The following is a 21,722-nucleotide window of genomic DNA, read 5'->3' as shown; positions in this document are numbered from 1 at the left end:
TCTGCAATGGTGAAATTTAGCAAATCTTTTTCTAACAAAAATATGAATTGTAACTAGACTAAAAAACTTCATAGTGTCTAGTTTAAAAATAAGCTAGCCTTGTCTTCGAGAACTTAATTTGACACCTTAAAGAAATTTAAACTTTATCACTCTGAAGACAGAAAAAAGGAAAAAAGGCATCTGAAGAGAAGAATTTCTGGTTATCATAGAGGAATTGTGCAGGCCCTGACAATTCTACCTACCGGTTTGTCTTTGATAGTGGGGCTGGAAACACAAAGATAGAGCTTTCCATCTTCTTCAATACATGCATCAATCAGTGCCTGTACAGAGCTTTCATCTTGGAACAGCAAAAACGCATATCCTACAAAAGAGAACACAAACATTTTATTTCTTTTGTCTATGTGGCAGTAGGATAATAATTTAGCCCAGAATTATGCTTGGCACCATGTCATCATGCTACCATACAGTAAGGGACAAATTTTCAGATGCTCTCACAAATTTCCAACCTGGCCTCCTGCAAGTCCTCTGCAGAGACATGAAGGAAAGCAGGGAGCTTGCTGATCAGCACCCTCTCTCCCCATTTTCTTTGAAAAAGGTAAGCCAGCAGTATGAAATGAGCAAAAGCCACAGCTGTAGAGGCAAACCTGCCAGGTTGTTAAAATAAAGTACAAATCCTCCCCAGCTTCTGTGGAGGGCATTTAGTCCATTTGAAGAGGACTAGTCTTGAGTATTTTTACAAAAATGAGGAACAACAGGGGGAGAAAAAGGAAAATGGAATAAAGTAAAAACAGGAAGTTAAGGAAAAATTATTTTAGTGCAGAATAATTGTAAAGCCACATTCTAAATTCCACCATTTTAAAGGATCCAAAGGATTCAACTTTTTTCCCCCCTAAACATTGGGTCACTGTTACAAAAATCTTGTCTGAAATGGAGTCTTATTAAGAAAAATTATTCTAAAATCGTCATGTATTACTGGCTATCAGATATTTACCTTTAGGAGGAAAGTAAGATTTGCTCTCTGCCTTGTGTGGCCAGTCTACAATCAAAGGTCCAAAGCGACGAAAACTAGCAGTGATCTCATCTGTAAAGAGAGAAGGGAAAAGGTACAACTTGAAATTAAAATTAATTGAATGGAAGACAATTTGAAGAACACTGATTTTGGGTAGCTTCATCCTATAAATAAACATTCTCTGACCTTAAATGTTCAGCAGCTCATAGTAATGCTTACTAGCTCATGGGGAATCTCTGTGACAACTCAGAACACACATTAGAAAACAAGACAGGTCAAAGATCAAGCTTTTATTTCTACTCAATACTTTTATTATAAATAAAAGCTCGTAACCCACTAATTCACGGAAACGGAGCCACTGCATCTATACAGCTATCATAACCCAGCTTCAACTACTCTCCCACAAAGACTTTAGAGACAATTTGCTGACAATTTAGGTCTGCCAATATGCCTTGTAATTCCAGAAAGACTGGAAAAAAATGAAGGGACTATCAGAAGACCCAGCCATGCCTGTTCATATCACATGCCAGTGCCACATGTGCAAATGCTATCTGAGCTTGACCTCAAACTACCAGAGTAAACTTGCAGGACATAGTTATGTAATTTTATAGGAGAGATGTCAAGAACATATTACTACATCAAGAAGCAATTATTGCATCCATTTCAGTTCTGCCTTTGACCTCAAATTACTGGTATACATTGCATATTCCCATAGAAGTTTTCTAGAGGCAATTCTCTTACAGAACCACTGCTAGTTAAAAGTTCTCTGAGTAAGAATTTTTCATTAAAAAAAATTGAAACAAAAAGAACAAACTTCACATTGCTGGAGTGTCATCTAAACTGGCACACTGCTCAGCTGTATTCTCTTTATGGTATTACAGGGCTTTCTATACTAGCACACCATTGGGGGTTCCTAACAAACAATTTAGACTATTTTCCCCATGCTCAAATTCAGTTAGAAATCGGAAAAGATGTTACTAATTATGTCTTTTTTCAGTTTATTTACACTCTTTGATGACATCACTAATGAAATAGCAACTGAGAATCCACTACACCGACAGTTTCTCTGTGCACAATAGATCATCAGGAATGTATACAGCAATGGTGCTGTATAAATGGTGCTGACAAAAGCAAGTTTGAAAAATTCAAGCTACCCTCCTTACAACAGGTTTAGGAAAGGCCTATTCCTCAATAACTAGGGGTCCCAGAGACCAAACTATTCATGTGCTCATCTGTTTTTAAACAACAAAGACGACAAAGTTAAAAAAACAAACAAAACCCAACAACAGCAAAGAAAGACAGACTATAAGATCATTTTTCCTCTTGTAAATGTCATGTTAAATCTGACCTTTTAATAATAAAATAGCTCTTATGTCTGACATGAAAGTCAGGTTGTCATGTCACAGTAGAACACACTGCAGTGCATTACAATCACTCTCTCTGACACAAAAAGTGGGTATTAAAATGATTCTGTGATTAAGAAAAAGCAACTTTTCAGATTTAAGTTTGCTGTCGTTCTTTTAACTACTATCCCAGTATACTCATACATAAGAATACAGAACTCTGGTGAAATGAAGCTTCACTACAGTTGTGCATGAGATGTATTTGTCTGGGGTTTTTTTAGTAACAACTGCAGTATTCTGTCATCTTGGTACGCATGACCGACCCACCACAAATTCCTGGTTCCTTACTGTATGCAACTGCCTCTGTACAGATTCGTTCCTGTCTGAGTCCTCACCACACGTACGTCAGAAGCTTCCATAGGACATAATCATGGCTGAAAACCTCTGAGAGCTACCCATAAGCATCCAAATAAAGAGCAATTACTTACTATGCTATACAATCTTGATAAAACTACCAGCAATACTTTTCCTACTACCGGCTTCTGGTGCCTATAAAATGATTGCAATGTATTTATGAGTTTCAACATGTGATATATACTTCTTTAGTTTTGCACTCCTATCCCTTTTTTATAATTTTTATACTGTAAAAATCAGTTAAACGTGTGGTAATATTTCTTCAATGGCAGAATAATGCTATAGCCTAAACCAGACTGAATTAGCTCACGTTTTGCATGGACTGGTACTGAAAGTGGGAAAATGCAAAGAGCCATTTACACGTCAAAGCTTTTCTGTAGAGTCCAGAAAACAATCATTCATTAGCTATCAGACAAAAGGTTTCACACCATAGTTTCGTCCTTAAGCCAGAAGGAGCTTTTCTGGATATGATTTTCTGGGCATACCTTCATCAATATCTGGTGGCAGTCCGCCAACAAAGACTTTACGGGAATATCGTTCCACTCTTTCTCCATTCTGATGGGAGAAGCAGTGAGGTGATCCTAAACCACTGTGAAGAGTCTGATCCCCACGTCCATCATCCAAGAACCCGTCTTCCATTGGGAACAGTGAAGACTGACCTGAAGAGGGGGTTAAAAAAAAAAAGGAAAAAAAAACCATACTAACAAAACAAAGCACAAGCTGTTTAAATAATTTTTTTTTAAAAATGCACTAGTCACTGCATTAGCAATAGAACTGTTTTCAGTTTTCCCTTTTAATAAGCAGTTATGTTCTCAATTTCATATGACCTTTATAGTTTGCATTCAGTAACTCAAATGCATTCTTTCAGAGAAAAGGTTGCTACCTTCTTCATAACTGCACTACAACTAATGAAGATTTGAAATAAAACAGTATTTCTAAAGGATGCTCAAGTTGACTGTTTTCCATAACATTTCATGTTTCCAATTATATTTCTTTTAAAAAGGTATAAAACCAGAAGAGAATATAAGTCAAATCTTTTTTTTCTGGGACTTTTCCAATAGCAGACATCACTAAAACCTAAGCCATATATAATTTTCCAGTGAACAGCTTCCTACAATCAGTAGATACAATTTCACAGTGCAGATGGGAAAACAAGAATTCTACCAGCTAAGTATATTACACATTTAAATTACCTGACAGCAAAATATGTAATAAACCACCCACTTGTAATTAACAAAAATATCCTGATAAAAACAGGACGACCCACTGTAATTTACTGTAAATGAAGACTGAAAACTAGGCAATACTGTGTCATTCCTAGAAGCAAGTTCACTTAGATGTTACAACAGAGTTTCATTAATGGACTAAGAGAAAATGTTGTAAGCATGCTTCCCCTCACAGCCCAATATTCTTCTATTATAACCCTTTATCATAGATTTCCTTAATAATATTTATTACTTTTAAGTAAGATTCTTTGATTTATAAATGCAACTGTATAATATCACAAATAGAGCACACAAGCTGATCTCTTCCATGAATTCACCCTTAAGTTACAGTATTCACTATCTAGACAACAAATTGAGTAGACTTCTACTTATTTAAGGAGCATTTTAGGAATAAATATATATATATAGGGAAAGTAAGCAAATAAATGAGGTGTGCTACAAGTTTTAGGATACATTTCCTTTTGCTTATGATGAGATACACTCTGTCTGCTTTTTCAGAATTCATTACAATCTACCACAGTAAGGTATTGGTAAGGTTAACTTATCCTGCTCTTGCTTCCTTCCTTTGAAATAAATTTATTTTCGAAAACATCTTGAAAACAGAAAAATTTACCAGTTCCAATGTCTAACAAAAATCAAACAGCTAACAAGTTCAAAGAAAAAAATGCAATAAAATCCACAGTCTGTAGAATTTATACGAATTAAAAAAAAAAGGAAGGCTCAGTCAGTTTCCTTTATTTGCAATTTCAAAAATCTTTGTACATCTTTAAAATAAAAATAAACTATAATCTTATTTCTGTAGGTAAGCAAACTTGGTTTCTACTATGATCAAAACATTGTAATATAAACTTTAATGTTATTTTGTTTTCCCCTAAAGAACTAATGCACCTTTGTTTCACCTCTTAAGACCCCAGTCCTGCAGGTACTGTTGGAAGGGAGCAATTCTCCACAGCTAAACAACCTTTTCAGGTTCATCAGCATTACCGCTGCTGTTCAATAATTCAACATGCATGCTTGCAGGATCTGGCTCTTTAACCTAGCAGGCCAGGACATATATTCACTATAGTCTACGCTGCGTCAAGAAAACCATCAGCACCTAAAAGAACCAAAATAAACTTCTCCAGAATTGGCATTCATAACATACGCACAAATGCAGCAACATAGCCCTCCAGTGTACAAATGATACCGATGACGTCCACTGTAAGGATTGTTGCGATAGGACAAGGGGTAACAGTTTTAAATTAAAAAAGGGTAGACTTAGAGTAGGAAGAAATTTTTTACACTGAGGGTGGTGGAACAGTGGCACAGGTTGCCCAGAGAAGGGGTAGATGCTCCATCTCTGGAAACGTTCAAGGCCAGGTTGGCCGGGGCTCTGAGCAACCTGATCTGGTTGGAGATGTCCCTGCTCCTTGCAGGGGGGCTGGACTGGATGGGCTTTGACAGTCCCTTCCAACCCAAACTATTCTATGATTGTGATCATTTCAGCCTCAGTAGTACTACTGTGGAGTACCACCTAATTCAGTTAAAACGTTTATTTATAGCATGCAGACTATGTAATCTTATGTGAAACTGATGCTTTATGGCCTTAAATTTTGGAATTTGCCCTCTAGTAACAACTTAATGTTATTTCTCCCATGAGACATTGTCAACATTAGAAAATTAAATAGGAATATTGTTACCTCGCCTTCTCCCATATGTCCTTGCTGCATGTTAAATGAGAAAGAAAAGAGCCTTTCAAACATTGTTATAAGGACCAAAAGACCTTATTTTATCGCCTTTATACTAACTCAGTGATTCTCAAGCCTTTTCATACTCCAGGTCATTTTAAATGTTGTTCACGAGCTGACCTCCCCCACCACCCACAATACCATGCCTTCCTTGCACCATCTCTGTTACTTATTCATAAAGCATGTTGATATGAGGCTGACATAGGATATATGCATACTCAAAGAGACTTTTTTAAAACAATTTTAGTTCTTAATTTGCACATTTATTTTCAAATCTATTACTTAATCCTCTGCTGGGTGTATGCCTACCAGTAAATGGATCTTTTCTCCTGCACCAGGTCTCCTGACACATTCTGCAACGTACCATGCTCTCTGCCTTGCGAAGCTCAAGCATACGCTAACACCCATCTTCACCTGAACCGCAGGAAAAGCCCTAACACAAGGGAAGTGGAAGACTACTGTGTTAATTTCTGTTTCCAAATTAGGTTGCTACAAAAGCTTTGCACAACCCACAAAGTCCTTGGTTAAATTATTACTGGCAAATAACCAGCTGAAAAACTTAAAAGTCAAGGGGAAGACATCTGGGCCACTAAAACTGCCTTTCATACCTCCTGCAGTCTGTGCACAGCAGTACAGACTCTCTCAGACTAACTCAGTACACTTTGCTGTAAGTATTCAACAGCTACCCACTGCTTCCTATTTTTCATTTTCAAAACCAAGTCAATTGTACCACTAACAAATACAACATTTTTCTGTCCTGGCTTCCAGGACCCATTGTCAGAATATGGCCAAGCCTTCCAATCAAACTTGCACATTCTTTCTCTTTTAATCTCATTAAAATCTGTGTCTGAAAGTAGGCCAACTGTTTTCAAAACTTGGTTTCTCCTGGCAAGTACTATGAGAAACTCAGAGCACATCATGCATTTTATTTTGCTTCCTCATTCAAAATTGAGACTGACAATTAGTTTAAGCATTTAAATATTTGTAAACCACAACAGAACAGGAGTCATTTCCTCTTTCAAAATAAAAAACATATCAATCCAATTTACTTCATGATTATTTAACAACTGAAAGATCATTTTACTTCTCTGATCTTTTGCTGATGGAGATACTCACAATGAACACAAGAATACAAAACAGCAAAGCCCTAGTCTTCAGACTGGAGCATACTCCCGAGCGTTCACACAGGTACTGGCTTTATGGGAGCATCTTAAAGGCCGAGGGCCTTTACAAGTATAATTTCTCAATGGTAGTTTGGAATTTAGAAATCCAAGATATCCATACAGTTCTCAAAGAAGAAAGTTTTAAAGAACTTGTCTTTCATGGAAAGCAATCAGCAATCTTACTGCATTTCTAATGTAGCTCAGAAGCCTTTGCACATTTTAGAAAACATCAAGCACTTTCACAAACAGCTCTGCCTATAAAGCCATAAAAATCTTGCTTGTGGTTTCTAAATTACTAACAAAACCACATAAACTCCTTCACTTGGTACACCCGTTCTTGGCAACAAAGCACGCAGCAGGGATACGATTTTCACCGCGGATCTGTGACCACAATTTAGGTCAGCAGACTCCTCACTGCTTTGCCACCTGTGTCACTCAGGGAATAGGATTCTTCTCCTTTACCAGCACGGAAAAAGCTCAGCCACCAGCCAGGAAGTATTTCCAGTGCCAAATACTACTGAAGAGGTTTTGAGAACCAAATACTAAGATTATTATTTTTTCTTCTTAATTTGCTTCTTATTTTCTGCATTTGCTTCATCTAACCCACAAAACACCAACATCTGACATTTCAAAACATTTCTCAGGAGCCACAGTTTATAAACCACCCAGTGCAGCACAGATACAAACTTTCTCTGCTCACTGAGCTCATCACATGCCATTAATTTCACACAACGTAATACACAATACTGAAACTAAAGAATGCTCTTTTGGCAGGCCAGGAAGACGGCTAACTGCGATTTACCAATTCTGCCTCTGGCTTTCATAATTTCCTATTAAGAGAAATCTTTGCTCTGGAAGTACCCTAGCCAAGCTGCAACATAAACGAAGCCTTAAGGTAACTGTTCCCAATCAGAGAAGAAGATTTAACTCTGAAGATCAGGATGCTTGCCTGTCCCCTGCTAAGACAGGAGACAACTACAACCTTGGTTTGGATTCCTCAAATCTATTTTTCCTTTATTCATTTCTTCAACATTTCAGATAACTGCAGAAAGGGCCTAGGACAGAGTAACTACTCTCACAAGAGACTGGAGCAAGAATTATGTTACAGAACCTAAAAACCACAAAGTGTTTATGCAACCAGTTCAACTGCTTACTCATACAATCACTCTGAAATTTAAAATGCTATTAGCATCTGCTTCAATTATTTTGTCACCTCAGCCCTCCTGCAACACTCCTTTCTATGTAGGAAATAAAGCCATATAGAAAGCCAATAATCTTTTGCAAAAATCTGGTGCTTTTACTGTTTTTCATTTTAAGGAACTTAATGAACAAGCAACCCACTCAAATTTTTGCATCTTCTCTTAAGACACTTAATGGGCTCCTGGCCATCTCCCTCTCTCTTTTGTTAAAAAAAAAAAAAAGAAAATAACATATTTTCTGTCTAATGTACCTCTAATTAAATGTGTTGAGCTTTCTTCTCTATAGGAAGCACCAAAAAGATCATCAGCATATTGTGTATAATCACATGTGCAATTCTGTCTAAAGTACACAGTTCCCAGTAACAAAGATATTCTGCTGAAGAAGCATGAAAAATATATATATATATATTTATATATATATATATGCAGGAGTCCTAAATAACTTAAACCTCAAACTTACTACAAGCTTACCCTGCAAAAAGTATGCCCAGGCTGAGCCCCTGGTGCTCTTTAATGGTTCTTTCTGCCTTCCAATCTGCAGGACTGCAGCAATTTCAGGTGTATTTTGTGCCATTAACTGTGAAGATTTACATCAAAAGGTCAGCTCAAGAGCAGACCATTTAAAGCACTGGGACCAGCAAGCACGAGGATCCCTGTCTCTTGTGAACATAATCCCAACTTTCTCAGGCCACATTACACTTAGGAGTTATACAGCATCCATAGGTAATATTAATATAAACATCACGAAACCCTGGAACAGACAGAGCAACTGAATGCTCAAAGTTAAATTACGGTTGCACCTTCATTCTCACTACCTTGCTATAGCTGTTTTAAGGCATGTAAAGTCTAGGCTGATGTAATACTTGTCCAGTTCTGTACCTAATTTATCTCTTTAGTCCAAGAGCTCCTCAAGGCGGGGATTCTGTTCTTTACCTTGGTACAGAGGCTAACAGAGTAACACACTGATCTTCTGCATTAATCATTGATATGCTTTAATTTCTTTCCTCTCAAAGATCAAACCAGACTCGTTTCATTAGTGAGTTCCAAGGAATTTCAGGTTTCCGTGCACATTAATCACTGCAGTTACCAGAGAAATATTTTTTAAATTTACAAAGGACAAATATTCATGTTGACTTTTTACATAACCTGCCTGGGAGAACAGGACAGACCCAATCACACCCTTCCACCAGACATCAGCTCTGCCGCCGAGACAGCTTCCCACCACCCAGCTCCAGGACAGCCAGGAAACTTCCGACAATTTGCGTATACTCTTTCATATTCTACACCATCAGACAGGCTCTGGGAAAAATATTCAAGCTGAACAAGATTTTGCTGAAGTGATCCCAATTTCATTAGGTTTCATGAATGAAGTAATGATTTTAACTGCTGATTTTTAGGGACAAAAAGTGACAAACAAGAATCTGTGGAACAAACGAGGGCACCACTACAGGAGAAACGGGCTACAGCTCTTGCAGGTGAAAGAGTAGAAGCCTCTATACCATGATCAGCTATTTGTTAAATATTATATAAATGGAGAAAAGTGTAAGAGTCCAGATTTTTAGAAAAGGAGGATAATAAGGTTTTCTCCAAGAGTGTATTTAAATCTTTCCCTGTTATTAAAAAAAAAAAAAACCTTTTAACTGTAGATGGTCATAGGTGGCCAGTTTCTTATGTTTGAAAGCAAATATGATCAATACACAAACACAGAGTTTCAAGCTTTCACTGAAATTGCTTACTCTGCTATTCATTTTCTTTCCCTAACAGAAGATAGGGAGGTCATTTGGTGCTGGTCTGTCTTCGGTTTCACTTTGGACTTAACTCTTAGATAAACAGAAGTATCAGATTTTCACATGATTATTTCTAAATGTGAGCTAGATATCCTTGAATCTATTATAGAAAATATTTATATTTTAATGACTTTTATTTTTAAATTCTAGAAAAAAAACTGAAGTACAATCTGAGTTTGGCCATTCCAACAGCAAAGTCTTCTTTCTAAATTATTCTACACTAAATTATATTTTGTAATTGTAGCAAGATTGACAATGCTGTGCGCAAGGCCATTAAAATATGAAATATAGTATTTTATTACCTTTTTTCCCCTGCTACTCCCTGAGGGCAGGTAGGGTTGCTATAACTCAAGAGTTAGATTTTATCAGCACTTCATCTTTCACAACGCATTTCACACGCAATGCAGGAACCACATGTTTCTGCCACAGGTAACAAAACTACGTTTCACAAGAAGTTCCGTAAGGTCACGTCAAACCCAATTTCACAAGTGAAGAATCTAATCGTATCTTTAACCAAACCAAAGGCAGAAAAATGAAAATTGTAAACATCTATATTTAACCTACTTTTGGTAAAAATATCTATGTCTACGAAGGAGCAATTCAGAGACCACGACAAGTATTGTCAGAGAGGTATATGTACTTTCTCAAACTAGAACATAAAAATCTTATCTATCTATATGTATTATATACAAAGGAATATTTAAAAGAGCCTTACAACTTAAATCTTGGATGACTTTTTCAATAGGAAAGCATATAGTGTATAAAGTGCTTTTTATGTATTCCTTGATTTTAGTTCTAAAATATCAAGGACAAAAGGATTAGGCCACAGTTTTTTGCTAACATAAAAGATAGTGCACGTGTGCAAAAATTTTGCCCAGTTCAAGCACATAATCTCATTTCTGTCAAATTACGTCAAGTACATGCATATTGACTGTGGAACAACACCCAGTGCATGGTAAAGAGTGGCACAGCCACGTGATACCTGATCCAGGACAGATTCTGTCACTGGAGAATACACGGATCAAAATGTTAATAAATCTACACTGACAGTGATCGTACTCCGTATTGGAATTTTGTATCTTACAGTCACAGCCATCTTTACGATATTGTCAAGTGATATCCCTGCATTAAAAATTGTTGTCAAAAACAAGCTACTAAAAAGGGTTATGAGAGATTCCCTATTAAGTGGATTTCAAACACTACCGAACTTCAAAGAAAGAAAAACACTCAAGCAGTATTTTCTTAATCTAAGACAATCTTACAAAAATTAAACATCTCATATATAAATCTGGAGAATGCACATTTGTCACACTTTTAGCAATGTCAAAGACAGCATGAAACCAGACTACATTTGGCTGCCCAGTAAAATTAAGAATTAACACATTTGCAAGTACTGATTGTGCAAAATTAAGCAGCAGAGATGTCAAAAACTGCATTTTTTCCTCCTAATTTATTCTTAAAGAAAGACAATGTAAAGAAAAAAAAAAAAAAGAAGAGCATGCAATGAGGAATATAGCTCTAATTTATGTCCAAAACGTCCAAACAAATGCTGAAAAAAGAACACTACTGTAGATGCAATTATTATGCTTTATTTCAAGTAAAGCCAGATGCTTGAAGACAAGTATTTACCCATTCCTTCTGTCGAGAACACTAACAAAATGAAGTTTCTGGTATTCCATAGCATTTCAGTACTGCTCTGAGTAGAATCTTTCATTTTAAATTCCAAGTCATTGCCACAAGACATACAAAATTCACACTGGTTTCTTTTCTTCTAAAACCCCGAAGACAACCTACCTATAAAAGCCTTTTAGCACTGGCTCTTCTGATGGTAACATTGTTTTACCTGTGATTATGTTGACTTAATTGGGTTCACATGGTAAAAAGGTTGAGCCTGGCTCTATGGCACAAAGCAGATTATCAGCACAATAACTTCTAACAGTTTGATTGTTGACAACTTTATACATCAAATAACCAAAGGAGGGCGAAGAGGGAGAAGCTGAGAAACAGTGAAAGTGAAAGCTACTGTTTCCAAGTCCTGTGCAACCAGCTACAAGTTTTTAGGACTTTAATCTGCCTAAAGCAACACTGCCTCCCTGAAGAGATTGTGCAGTTGTATTCAGAAAAGAATAATTTTTTGGGGAAAAAAACATCCTAATGGTGCTAATTCCTATGCATTGCACAAACCCAGCTGTCATGGTACTGAGACATTGCCACCGCAGGACCCAGGGCAGAAAGGCACACGTGCTTCCAGCTCAGCCAGCCCAGCCCAGCATCAGTTCAAAGCCACCTTTGTGAGAAGTTCAAGCTAACTCCCAGATTGGGCAACTGGGACAAGAAATCCTAGACATGCTTCCAGCATGCTATTCAAGGATAAGTCTGAAGGACAAATGGGGGGGAAAAAAAAAAAAAAAAAAAAGGTTAATTGTGAAAACACTGCAGTTAGGTTTCTGCAAGAGCTTTAAAAACGACCACCATTATTACTCCTTTACTGGTGATGCCACAGTGCCACATGGACTGAACCTCAAGACATGACCTTTCACATATTTCAACAATCACGTAACTACTCATAAAAGGTGACAAACTGAATCCAGTCTCACTCTTCTCAAAAATACAAAAGCTTCAAAGCTAACTTTGAAGCTTTCTTCGCTATCAAACAGAAGAGTACAGAGAAATCTTCTCCTAAACAAACCTGCTATAAATCCTAAACACAGCTACAGCTTAGTCTACAAGGTATCAATATTTTTTCCATACTTCCAATTACATTACACTGGGTTACTGCAAATCAATTTAAGTGGAACCCTTAAATATAATACGTATTTGAATATAACTCTTCCTTCTCCTCCAGGAACTCCCACAGGGTCAGAGATAAGAAACCAAAAGCAAAAAAGCAAATCACGGAGCACAACCATCTGCTGGAGACGACATCTTAGTTGGAATTATACGTGTATTTCAGAAAAGCAGCCACACTACGGCTGGTGGCATTGAACTTTATTTCATATTAACATATATCTTACGGAGAATAGACAAGAAGCTATAAAAACATCTAATCTTCTCCCTCAATACATCTTCTAGTTTATGATATGGAATAATTGCCAGCATTTATCTTTCAAACTACTACTATATTCACTTCAAAAAATAAAAAAGGAAAGGCAGAGTTTACAACTGGGAGAAGGAAAAACATTACACAGTTTTGCCAGTCAAGAGCAAATCAGGTTATCAGCCACAGAACTACTTCTAATGTGCTAACTTCAGGAAATTCCAAAATACATACTAACGATGGACTTTCTGACATGAGGAAAGGAAAGAATGGGATGGCAAATGCTAAAAATGGCTACATAGAATTTATTTTGTAAGTGACAAGAACAATTTATTGAATCTGTTATAGAATTTATTGAACAACTTATGAAAACATACAGAAAAGGTGCAAAAACTTCACAAACCTCCCATTCAGAGTCATAGTTCACACGCACTGTGTTCCTGGACTCTTCATACACAGCATTCCTCCTCAAGGGATGCTAGTACCTGCCTACACCATCAGCCTCACAACTAATGCAGAGGAACAGGCTGGATTCTGCCCATGCTTTAATGAATAACCTGAAATACAATTCCTGCATGAGACTTGGAAGAGCTGGATTTACACTGGCATATACTTAGATGCTGCAAGATTTATAACCAGAGTTCCTTAAGTACAATAATAGGTTCAAAGCAATTTATTTTTGTCTGTGGAAGGAACGATCACAAGACAGCCTGGAATGCAACATGACGGCTTTGTTCCTTTTTTTAAGCATCCTCTTACTTCACTCCCAAACAATAAAGAAATACTAACACAAGCAAGTCAACATCAAGCACGCTAAAGTCCCTGCTGCATAGTATTTCCCCATTTTTCATTTTTACAGTTAGCAACATAAGACACTAGTTTTTCCAGTAATACACATGAAAAAACTATACTATGTGCTTCCCCACATCCAATCCAGAGAGGAAGAGAAACAGAAAACTGAATCAGCACTTCATTTCCTCTTCCTAGGTTCTAAATGGCATACAGGACCAGACACCAACACTATTTATCGTAACAATTTAAAATGACATGTAAACAGCCAAGATATTCTTTAGAATGCCTTCAGAAAGCTACCCCCATCTCCCTCATCATTTGTGCACTAATGACAATCTGAAGATTTGAATGTAACATTACTATAAATTACCAGAAATTTATTAATATATTCTAAATTGGTTGATATATTTGATTTTATCTATCATAATTATCCCCACATTCCATATAAAAAAAATCTACCCTTTTCTCGTACTTATCCAATCTGACTGCTGAGCCTAGGATTCTCGTTAATAGGATTTCTAAGTAAAGCTGAAACAATATCCCTCCCTGCACCTCTAAAGACACCTGATATTTGCACATCTAGAGACAGCACACGGCTGCTCCACTCACCTGAAAGTCCAATTGTCAACATTACAGTGAAAAAAATCCCAGAAACTAGCATTACAGCAACCAATCCACATTCCAACAAACAATAAATTAAGCCAGGTACATATAAACCTACTTTAAGATGTATTTTCAGATTCGCCTCATCAATAGTTCTCATCATTCTACCTAAGGCTGAATTAAAATAAGTAGATCCTGAATACATAAATTGTATATCCATCACAATTATTTCTCAAAATACCTTAAGTAATTGACGCAAAAATCAGATTTCAGGCTGCTGCATGGTCACTCTTAGGTGTACGCAAAGACTGCCCATAACTAAAAAGTGTTTCTACATGACTTTCCCATTTACACTTACACGTCGTCTCTCACCTCCATATCAATTTTCAAAACTCATCCCCATTCTCATTATACCTCCCATTTCTTCTTTATCTCCAGGTTCAAGAAAAGCACTTCGGGCTTTTCTTCCTGCTCCTTTCATGCCATTTCTAGTCTGATAAACACGACGGTAGAGAGTATGCAAAATGTGGCTAATGAAAGACTCAAAGAACTAGCAATTCAACATCAAGGAAAAAAGTGAACAAAGTGAGCCAAAGGACAAAAGAGAGTTTCAGCAGTTTGGGAGGGAAGGTGGGCAAACCCTCTGTCTTGCAACATAACAAACAGAGACTACTCACGGAATATAGCTCCAAATTAAAGGCTGCTTTGAATATGATCCAAGATGGTCAGAGATTATCAAAGTAAGAATTGAGAAAAAAAAAAAAGAAAAGAAAAGAAAAAAAAAGCCAACCACTTGCTGGACGGTGATATTGAACAAGGCAGAAGATTAAGCACATTTCTAAAAAAAGGCATGGAATTAATTTAACAAAAACAAAAATATAAAAGAAGAAAGTAAGAAAACCTTAGGTTTTAATCAGATTAGCAAGGCTGCTGTCATGGAATTCAGCACAATTTTGTTGGCTGTAACCCTTTTCAAGATCAAATCAGTAATTTAGACATGAAAATTTTTAGCTGTATTTCAATGTTTTGTTGTGTTTTAAAAATCTCTAACTGCCACATAATTTGCAGCACATACATTCCTAGGAAATATCTTGTCTAACGAGTATGAAAGGCATTTAATTTTCCATACAGACTCTGAAGATGAGATGGCACAGCAAGGGGCCTACGAGAAACGTTTCAAGATTGGACAAAAAAATCATAGGTCTTGTACTCCAGTGAAGTTTACAGGAATCCTAACACTGATTTCAAAGCTGGCCCAGGATCAGAAAACCCTGGGATATTTGTATTGCTCTGTGGTGGCAGGGGAAGGAATTTCCTGGCCTCAAAGGGTGGTTACATTAATACCCTCTAGCTTGTTGCTCAATGGCTCCATTTTAGACAGACAGCATAAATCAAGGTGTTGCTCTTCCTCAGCTGAATTAATACCCTACCTCAAAATCCTGCAAGTAGTGAAGTATAAACATCTAGTTGTTTTGACACCTGCATTATCAAGACCTGTATTTCTATAAAACCCCAGGTATGATCACAAAGTTTAAACTACTTGGTAATTCTTGTGTAAAAGTAGTACCAGGAGAGGTAACCAACAGCATGTTTCCTTTCCTTATTTTCTTCCGATACTATATTTAACACAAGTTAAAGTCAAGTTCTGAAAGCAGTTCCAAAGACAACATTTTGAAAAATTCCCCAAACTCTGAGGAGCATCATAACTACAAACTACTTTCCACACACTTAAAATTAAGACTATCAATAAATGCAAGGGAATTAACTCAATGTCAGCAGTAATTCACCTCTTCCAATTGATGTTTTCCATCATTGAAAATAAATACTAAATTGCCACATTTCACTACATAATTTGGATTGTACCAGAATTTCCCAAGTTATTCCAGATGATTGCAAAAATGTTTGTTATACCATCTTAAATATTGCATCCCTGTCCTGGTTTTTTTTTTTTTTTTTGTGGTTTTCATCGTAATAAGAGAATTTGCAGGAAATAGTAAAATGAACAGCAGTAACTTAAGTACTGCTTTATTTTTTAAATCACATGCATCAGTGTACACAGATACAAATGGTTTAAATTATTTATTAGGTAATGCACAATGTTTTCTGAGATAGTATAAACGGGTCTTGGCTTTTTGCCGTTGATAACAGAAAATTAAGGTCTCAAAGCCAACGAATAATCAGGAAAAAAAAAAAATCTCAGAAGTCTTAACCTAAATTACAGTCTGCCTTTGCCTCAGGGCAACCTGCGTTCCAGTCCACGAACGTCTTCCAAAGAAGAAATTCTTGTTTCATTTACATCCACCTAAATGCTGACAATTACAACTGCTGTATATTAAAAATCTTTTTAAAAAAAAAAATTGAGCCCATTTTCTTAGGGCATACAGTGCCACAAAACCAGGTAATCATTTGCTGACTTCGCAGCCGGTCTCGTTTCGAGGCGTTAACTGCCCACCCGCGGGGAGCGGAGCGGCTGTGACTTTAAGAACACAGCCATGTTACAGTCTCCATTGTTGTTTAACACCGGGATTACACAAACCGAGGGGAGCACTCAGCACGCCTTCAGGAAGCACAACACAAACGGTGACCTTTAAATCAGCGCTCAGAGAAAAGCAGGCTCCAAACAAAGCTCCGGGAAGCTGCCGGGAAAGGTGAAGCTCTGCCATGTTTCCCTCTCCCCGCACCAGCCCTGTCAACCCGCTTCAAAACACAGCAGAGGTTCCGAACCCAGGCCTGCGGTCGCCTGCGGCCCAGCACAGCCCCAACGGGAGCACCCGGCTGGCAGAGCAGAGGTACCTCGCGGTGTGGAAGCCTCGTGTGGCCGCGCAGACGGACCCGGGACCGGCCCCCCCCCGACACCGGCCCGACCGGTACCGGCCCGCCCGACACGGGCGGCTCGATCGCAGCCGAGGCGGCACGGAGGCAGCGTTCGGGATATTCCATCGAGGCACCAACTGCAGGGGGGTTTCTACACCCCCTCCTTTCTGAGGACCCCCCTCTAAACCAGAGATAGGCCGCGCAGAGGGGGCTATCTTTTAAACTGGAGTCTCTTAATCCATGTTTCAGTGGGCTGCCACTGTAAATAAATAAATAAATAAATAAATAAATCTATTCACTGCTGTTTGAAATTAGAAGGCGCTCACCTCCACCTCGGAGCATTTGGTAGCTCCAGGTGAGACTGCGGCTGGGCGGCCGCGCAGGGGACCCGCAGTGAGACGTGTCCGCCGCCGGGACGAGGTGGGGGGGGGGCCGGGGGGTCACTTTGATTTCTGGCCGCATCTCATCTCTGTTCAAGTCCTCATCTTTTCGCAAGTTTGAGGCATGGTTTGTTGGTTAGTTTTTTTTTTTTTTTTTTTCCAAACCAAGGTTTCCCTTTCTAAGCCTCATCAAATCAAGCATCTCTTCCAAAGCTGCATTTCCTTCAAGCCACAAAAGCCAACGTCAATTTAAATGAGAAAGCTGGAAGTTTATTACATAACAGCCCGTGAATGTAAAATCATAACATTATGTACGGCTGTGACTACTTCTATGTAAGGTCAGAATCCAATCTACGGGCTGATCTCAATATTTATTAATGGAAGATTCCTGTTCGCTCCTCTTGCCCTGGGCATTTCATTTTCTTACAGGATTGTCGGCTGTTTCTAAATAAAGGCTCTGCTAAACCCCAAATATTGGAAAGGCAGGGATAAATCAACAGACACTTCAATTACCAAGAGAGGCACTGGGGGGGGGGGAGCATACCAGAAGACTAAAAAACAAAAATATTGAATATTGCCCCAAAATTTTGACTATTATCTGCATTTGGAAAGAAAGCCTGCCCTTCTGTGTTAACAGCAGTTATAATACTGCGCTAACTCAGCAGAAAACAGTGGATTGCAACAGGAATGGGAGCTGCTGATTTCAAATAAATTCACACAGACTGTGTTTCCCCCATCACAGCTCCATCAGCATGGGTTGCAGTTTATTGCTATTAGACCCAGTTCAGCAATATTTTAAGGTAATAAAACAATTTGTTTTCCTCTTAATTAATATGCACTCAAGTCTGCAAATCCCATTAGCCTTTCCTGGTGACTGCATAGGAGGTAAAATTCCAGAAGATCCTGAATAGGAAACATTCGGCACAGTAATTCATCAATAGTTTTCCAAAGACAATTATGGCAAACTGTAGTGGTCTACAAAAAAAAACTGGCTACAGCCTGGTGCAGTAGAAGCCAAAGGTTTCGTGCATTTTATCCCAAGTTGGATACATTTAAAAGTTGCAAATGAATAATCCTCAGATAAGATTGTTCTGAGCCAAGGCACACGAAAGAGATCAATCGGTGATGCTGCTCTGAGAAGTCCGAGGTACAACCACCACGTTCCCCTGTGAGAGCTCGCTCTCGTACAAGAGGCAGCAGCGGCACGAAGGTGACTGCAGCGCCAGAACAGACGTACGCCTTTGCCACAGGCCTTTGACTTTCAGAACTCAATAAATAGATCGTGTACCTCTTCACACAGACCAAGAGTAGGGAAGAAAAGCTGATCTTAGCCACCAACCTCAAGCATTCCTCATTGCTATGAAAACAAAGATGGTTTTAAAATTTAGAGAAAAACCTCAAAATCTATTATTTAACATTTTAAAATATCTCAGGTTTTGTCCTGTGCATATGTAAAGGACCACTCCCCTAAAACAAATCGTAGCCTTTGTTATTTAGCCCTTGGCAAAAATCAAGACTGATTCTCACCAGATTCTCATTAATTCTCTGGATTATATAGGAAACCAAATGGCCCATTCTACTCTATTACGAACATGTTAGATACAGATATTCAGAAAATACTGTCAAAATTATTTTGATCCCTTTCATCAACGAACCTTTTGTAAGGTTTACTCACTTTCTTCACATCTGAAATAGTTTTTCAGATCAATATTAAGGGGCTGATGATTGCTTTAAAAATAGTTAGGTATATCCACTGAATGGTGCCATTTCTCATCGTTTTTGGCTTTCTCATCTCTAGAATTTAGAGCTGCTGCTCAACTCTCTCTCCCAGCGTCTGTATGTATACTCTGACCTTACGCTACTTCTAAAACCTTCCTTCTTGTGGGTAAGTACGTTTAGTCTTTAGCGACTATTTCACAGGCACGGCATTCATGCAGATACTGAGCTATTCACACCCAAATTTTACAGCAGTGCTTTGCAGTGCTAGAAGCAGATGTACTAGCCTGCTGCTTTAATCCGTTTCACCTTGCATAATTTCCAGGCAATAACCTTATATCCTGAACTGAACCATAGGATATTTCAGTAATAAAACAGTCTGCAGTTATAAAGTATTTAAAGACATTTCAGTGTCACTTAACAAGGAAATATTTAGTCAATCTACTACTATTACAGTAATGCTCAAATTGCCATCTGGAAGACCCAGATTCAAAAATCAGCCTCTGGATCCCAGGCTCAGCTCACTAAGGCCAAATACATTGTAAAGAAGATGCAATTAGTCTCCAGGGAAAGGCTTTTCTGCAGGCTGTCATTGGCTATGCAGCACGCAGCACGCTCATTCGTGTGGATAAAAATAACATATTGAAATGGCAGCTGCTCAGCAAAGGAAGAGGATTTGAGCAGGGATAAAAATATACCTTAAAAAGAAGAGAAAATGGTAAAATGCCCATCAAAAGCATTAAATGGTAGTATTAAATGTACTGAATCAACGATACTTAAGATTCACCTTTGAACCTCAAGCAGGAAACAATATTTATTTCACACAGCAAGACAACCCAAGAACATAATTATTAGTGTCCTAAACAAATCCAAGGCTAGCACAGCTAATCATCTCCGTCAAGGAGTACATATTGTGCATGGATTTTGTTAAATTCTGAAGAATTCCTACTTACAATTTTATAACCGGATCTAAAACCTGCTGCTCTGAATATACCATTTAAAGATAGAAATTATTTCCAAGAGATAGCAGGTTCCAAACTGTGACTGGTATCTATTATCACGTCCATATTCTTTAAGTTGTTTTGAAGGTATATTTTAACATAGTACCCCTTTCTCTTGAAGTCTATTACAATACAGAAGGGGGTGGTGGTAGTGTTACATACTAAACTCATGTTGAGTCAATATTAAAGCCTCTCGAAGACTCACAAGAGAGCAGTGAGACCTATTAGATAATCTAAATTATTTCCATGCCAGATTGCTCGCTACAGTATGTTTTATTAGTGTCTTGCCCAGGCTATTTTTAAAGTCTCAAAGCCAGAAGCTTTTCCTTTCTGAGAGTATCCAACTTTAGTTTAAAAGCACTGCATGCACTAATTAACCCATTTAAAATGCAAAATGAAAAAACTTCATATGGATCTGCTTATGTAACTGCAAATGTCGGAAATGGCAACCATAATTCGTCATATTTTAACATTTCTAGATCCAAGGTTTTGAAAGTTCCTTTCAATTAGTTTAAATAAATGTGAGGCAAGAAGAGAAAAGTAAAAACAGGACAGAGATAGAATCTATGTTAAGACATAATCGTACACCAACTGATACAGACGGGAAAAAAACACAAAAAGCTTGTGATCACATGAGCCCTTCTTCAGACTTGACTTGAAATAGGTCTTGAACCAGCAAGTTACCATTTTATTCCAGCTCTATCTGTTGGTTTAACTAAAAGTATTTCCCCTCCTTACAAATCCTGCCCTACTTACAGACTGTCACTGCAGCATAAACACAACACGGTAGATGCTAGCTTGAATAAAGATCCATTCTTAAGGATATTCCAGCAAATAAGTTACTGTATTAAGTCTGCTATGCCAGGTAAGCAACAGTCAAATTCAGTGTACTGCATATTTCACTATAAGCAAACAATGTTTTTGCTGAGGAAATCCTTGAAAAATGAGACTTCACAACAAAGTATTTCACATAGGATCATTTAAATTTTTCATGTCAGTTTTAAGGCTTTTTCTTTATAGTTTTATAACTATTAACCATGAGACAGAACAATTATAAAGAACTTAAGAAATAATTCTCAGACCAATATCTGCTTGATGTTACGGTGTTCCAATCAGTATGAAACAACACACACAAAACTTTAGACAAAGCATAGACGACTGCAGAGGGGGTTAACAACCAAGCTCAAGAAGAAATTAAAGTTTATCAGAACTATATGTATTCTTCGCTTATTCCATCATTCTTAAGACAAAAAAAAAATTCAATTGGAAAGAATCTTTTCAAAGCATTTAAACTAAAAATTCTACTACTGTACAGAACTACGCTTGTTTAGTTGCTGAATATAAATACATAGGAACCTGATTTTGTTAAAGTCTAATTTAAAAGGAAATACTGTTTGTTCTACAGCCGTGTTACCTTGGGTTCAGCAGCTAAAACCTGGGCTGAGCCTACCAGACAGTTGAATTGAGGGTCCCGGGGCAAATCCCAGGTGCTGCATTCAAGGGGAGCCACC

General features: G+C 37.8%; 1 protein-coding gene across 2 annotated transcripts in view; it reads right to left on the bottom strand.

Moving 5' to 3' along the window:
• The window catches only part of CPEB4 (cytoplasmic polyadenylation element binding protein 4), a 44,966-nt gene that overhangs the window by 9,020 nt on the left and 14,224 nt on the right, over positions 1–21,722 (bottom strand). Inside the window, exons 3-6 of one of the 2 annotated variants that reach the window (XM_086759182.1) lie at positions 5,672–5,695; positions 3,252–3,425; positions 992–1,081; positions 243–361 (exon numbers count right to left, since the gene is read on the bottom strand). In XM_086759182.1, coding sequence (XP_086615308.1) covers positions 243–361; positions 992–1,081; positions 3,252–3,425; positions 5,672–5,695 — 407 coding nt within the window. The remainder of the gene's footprint in view (positions 1–242; positions 362–991; positions 1,082–3,251; positions 3,426–5,671; positions 5,696–21,722) is intronic. The other variant, XM_086759183.1, reaches the window with a different exon arrangement.

Source organism: Chlamydotis macqueenii, chromosome 14 (genome assembly GCF_036417535.1).
Source record: "Chlamydotis macqueenii isolate bChlMac1 chromosome 14, bChlMac1.mat, whole genome shotgun sequence".
In the NCBI taxonomy this organism is placed as follows: domain Eukaryota; kingdom Metazoa; phylum Chordata; class Aves; order Otidiformes; family Otididae; genus Chlamydotis; species Chlamydotis macqueenii.
This window is presented reverse-complemented; position numbering and strand designations above follow the sequence as displayed.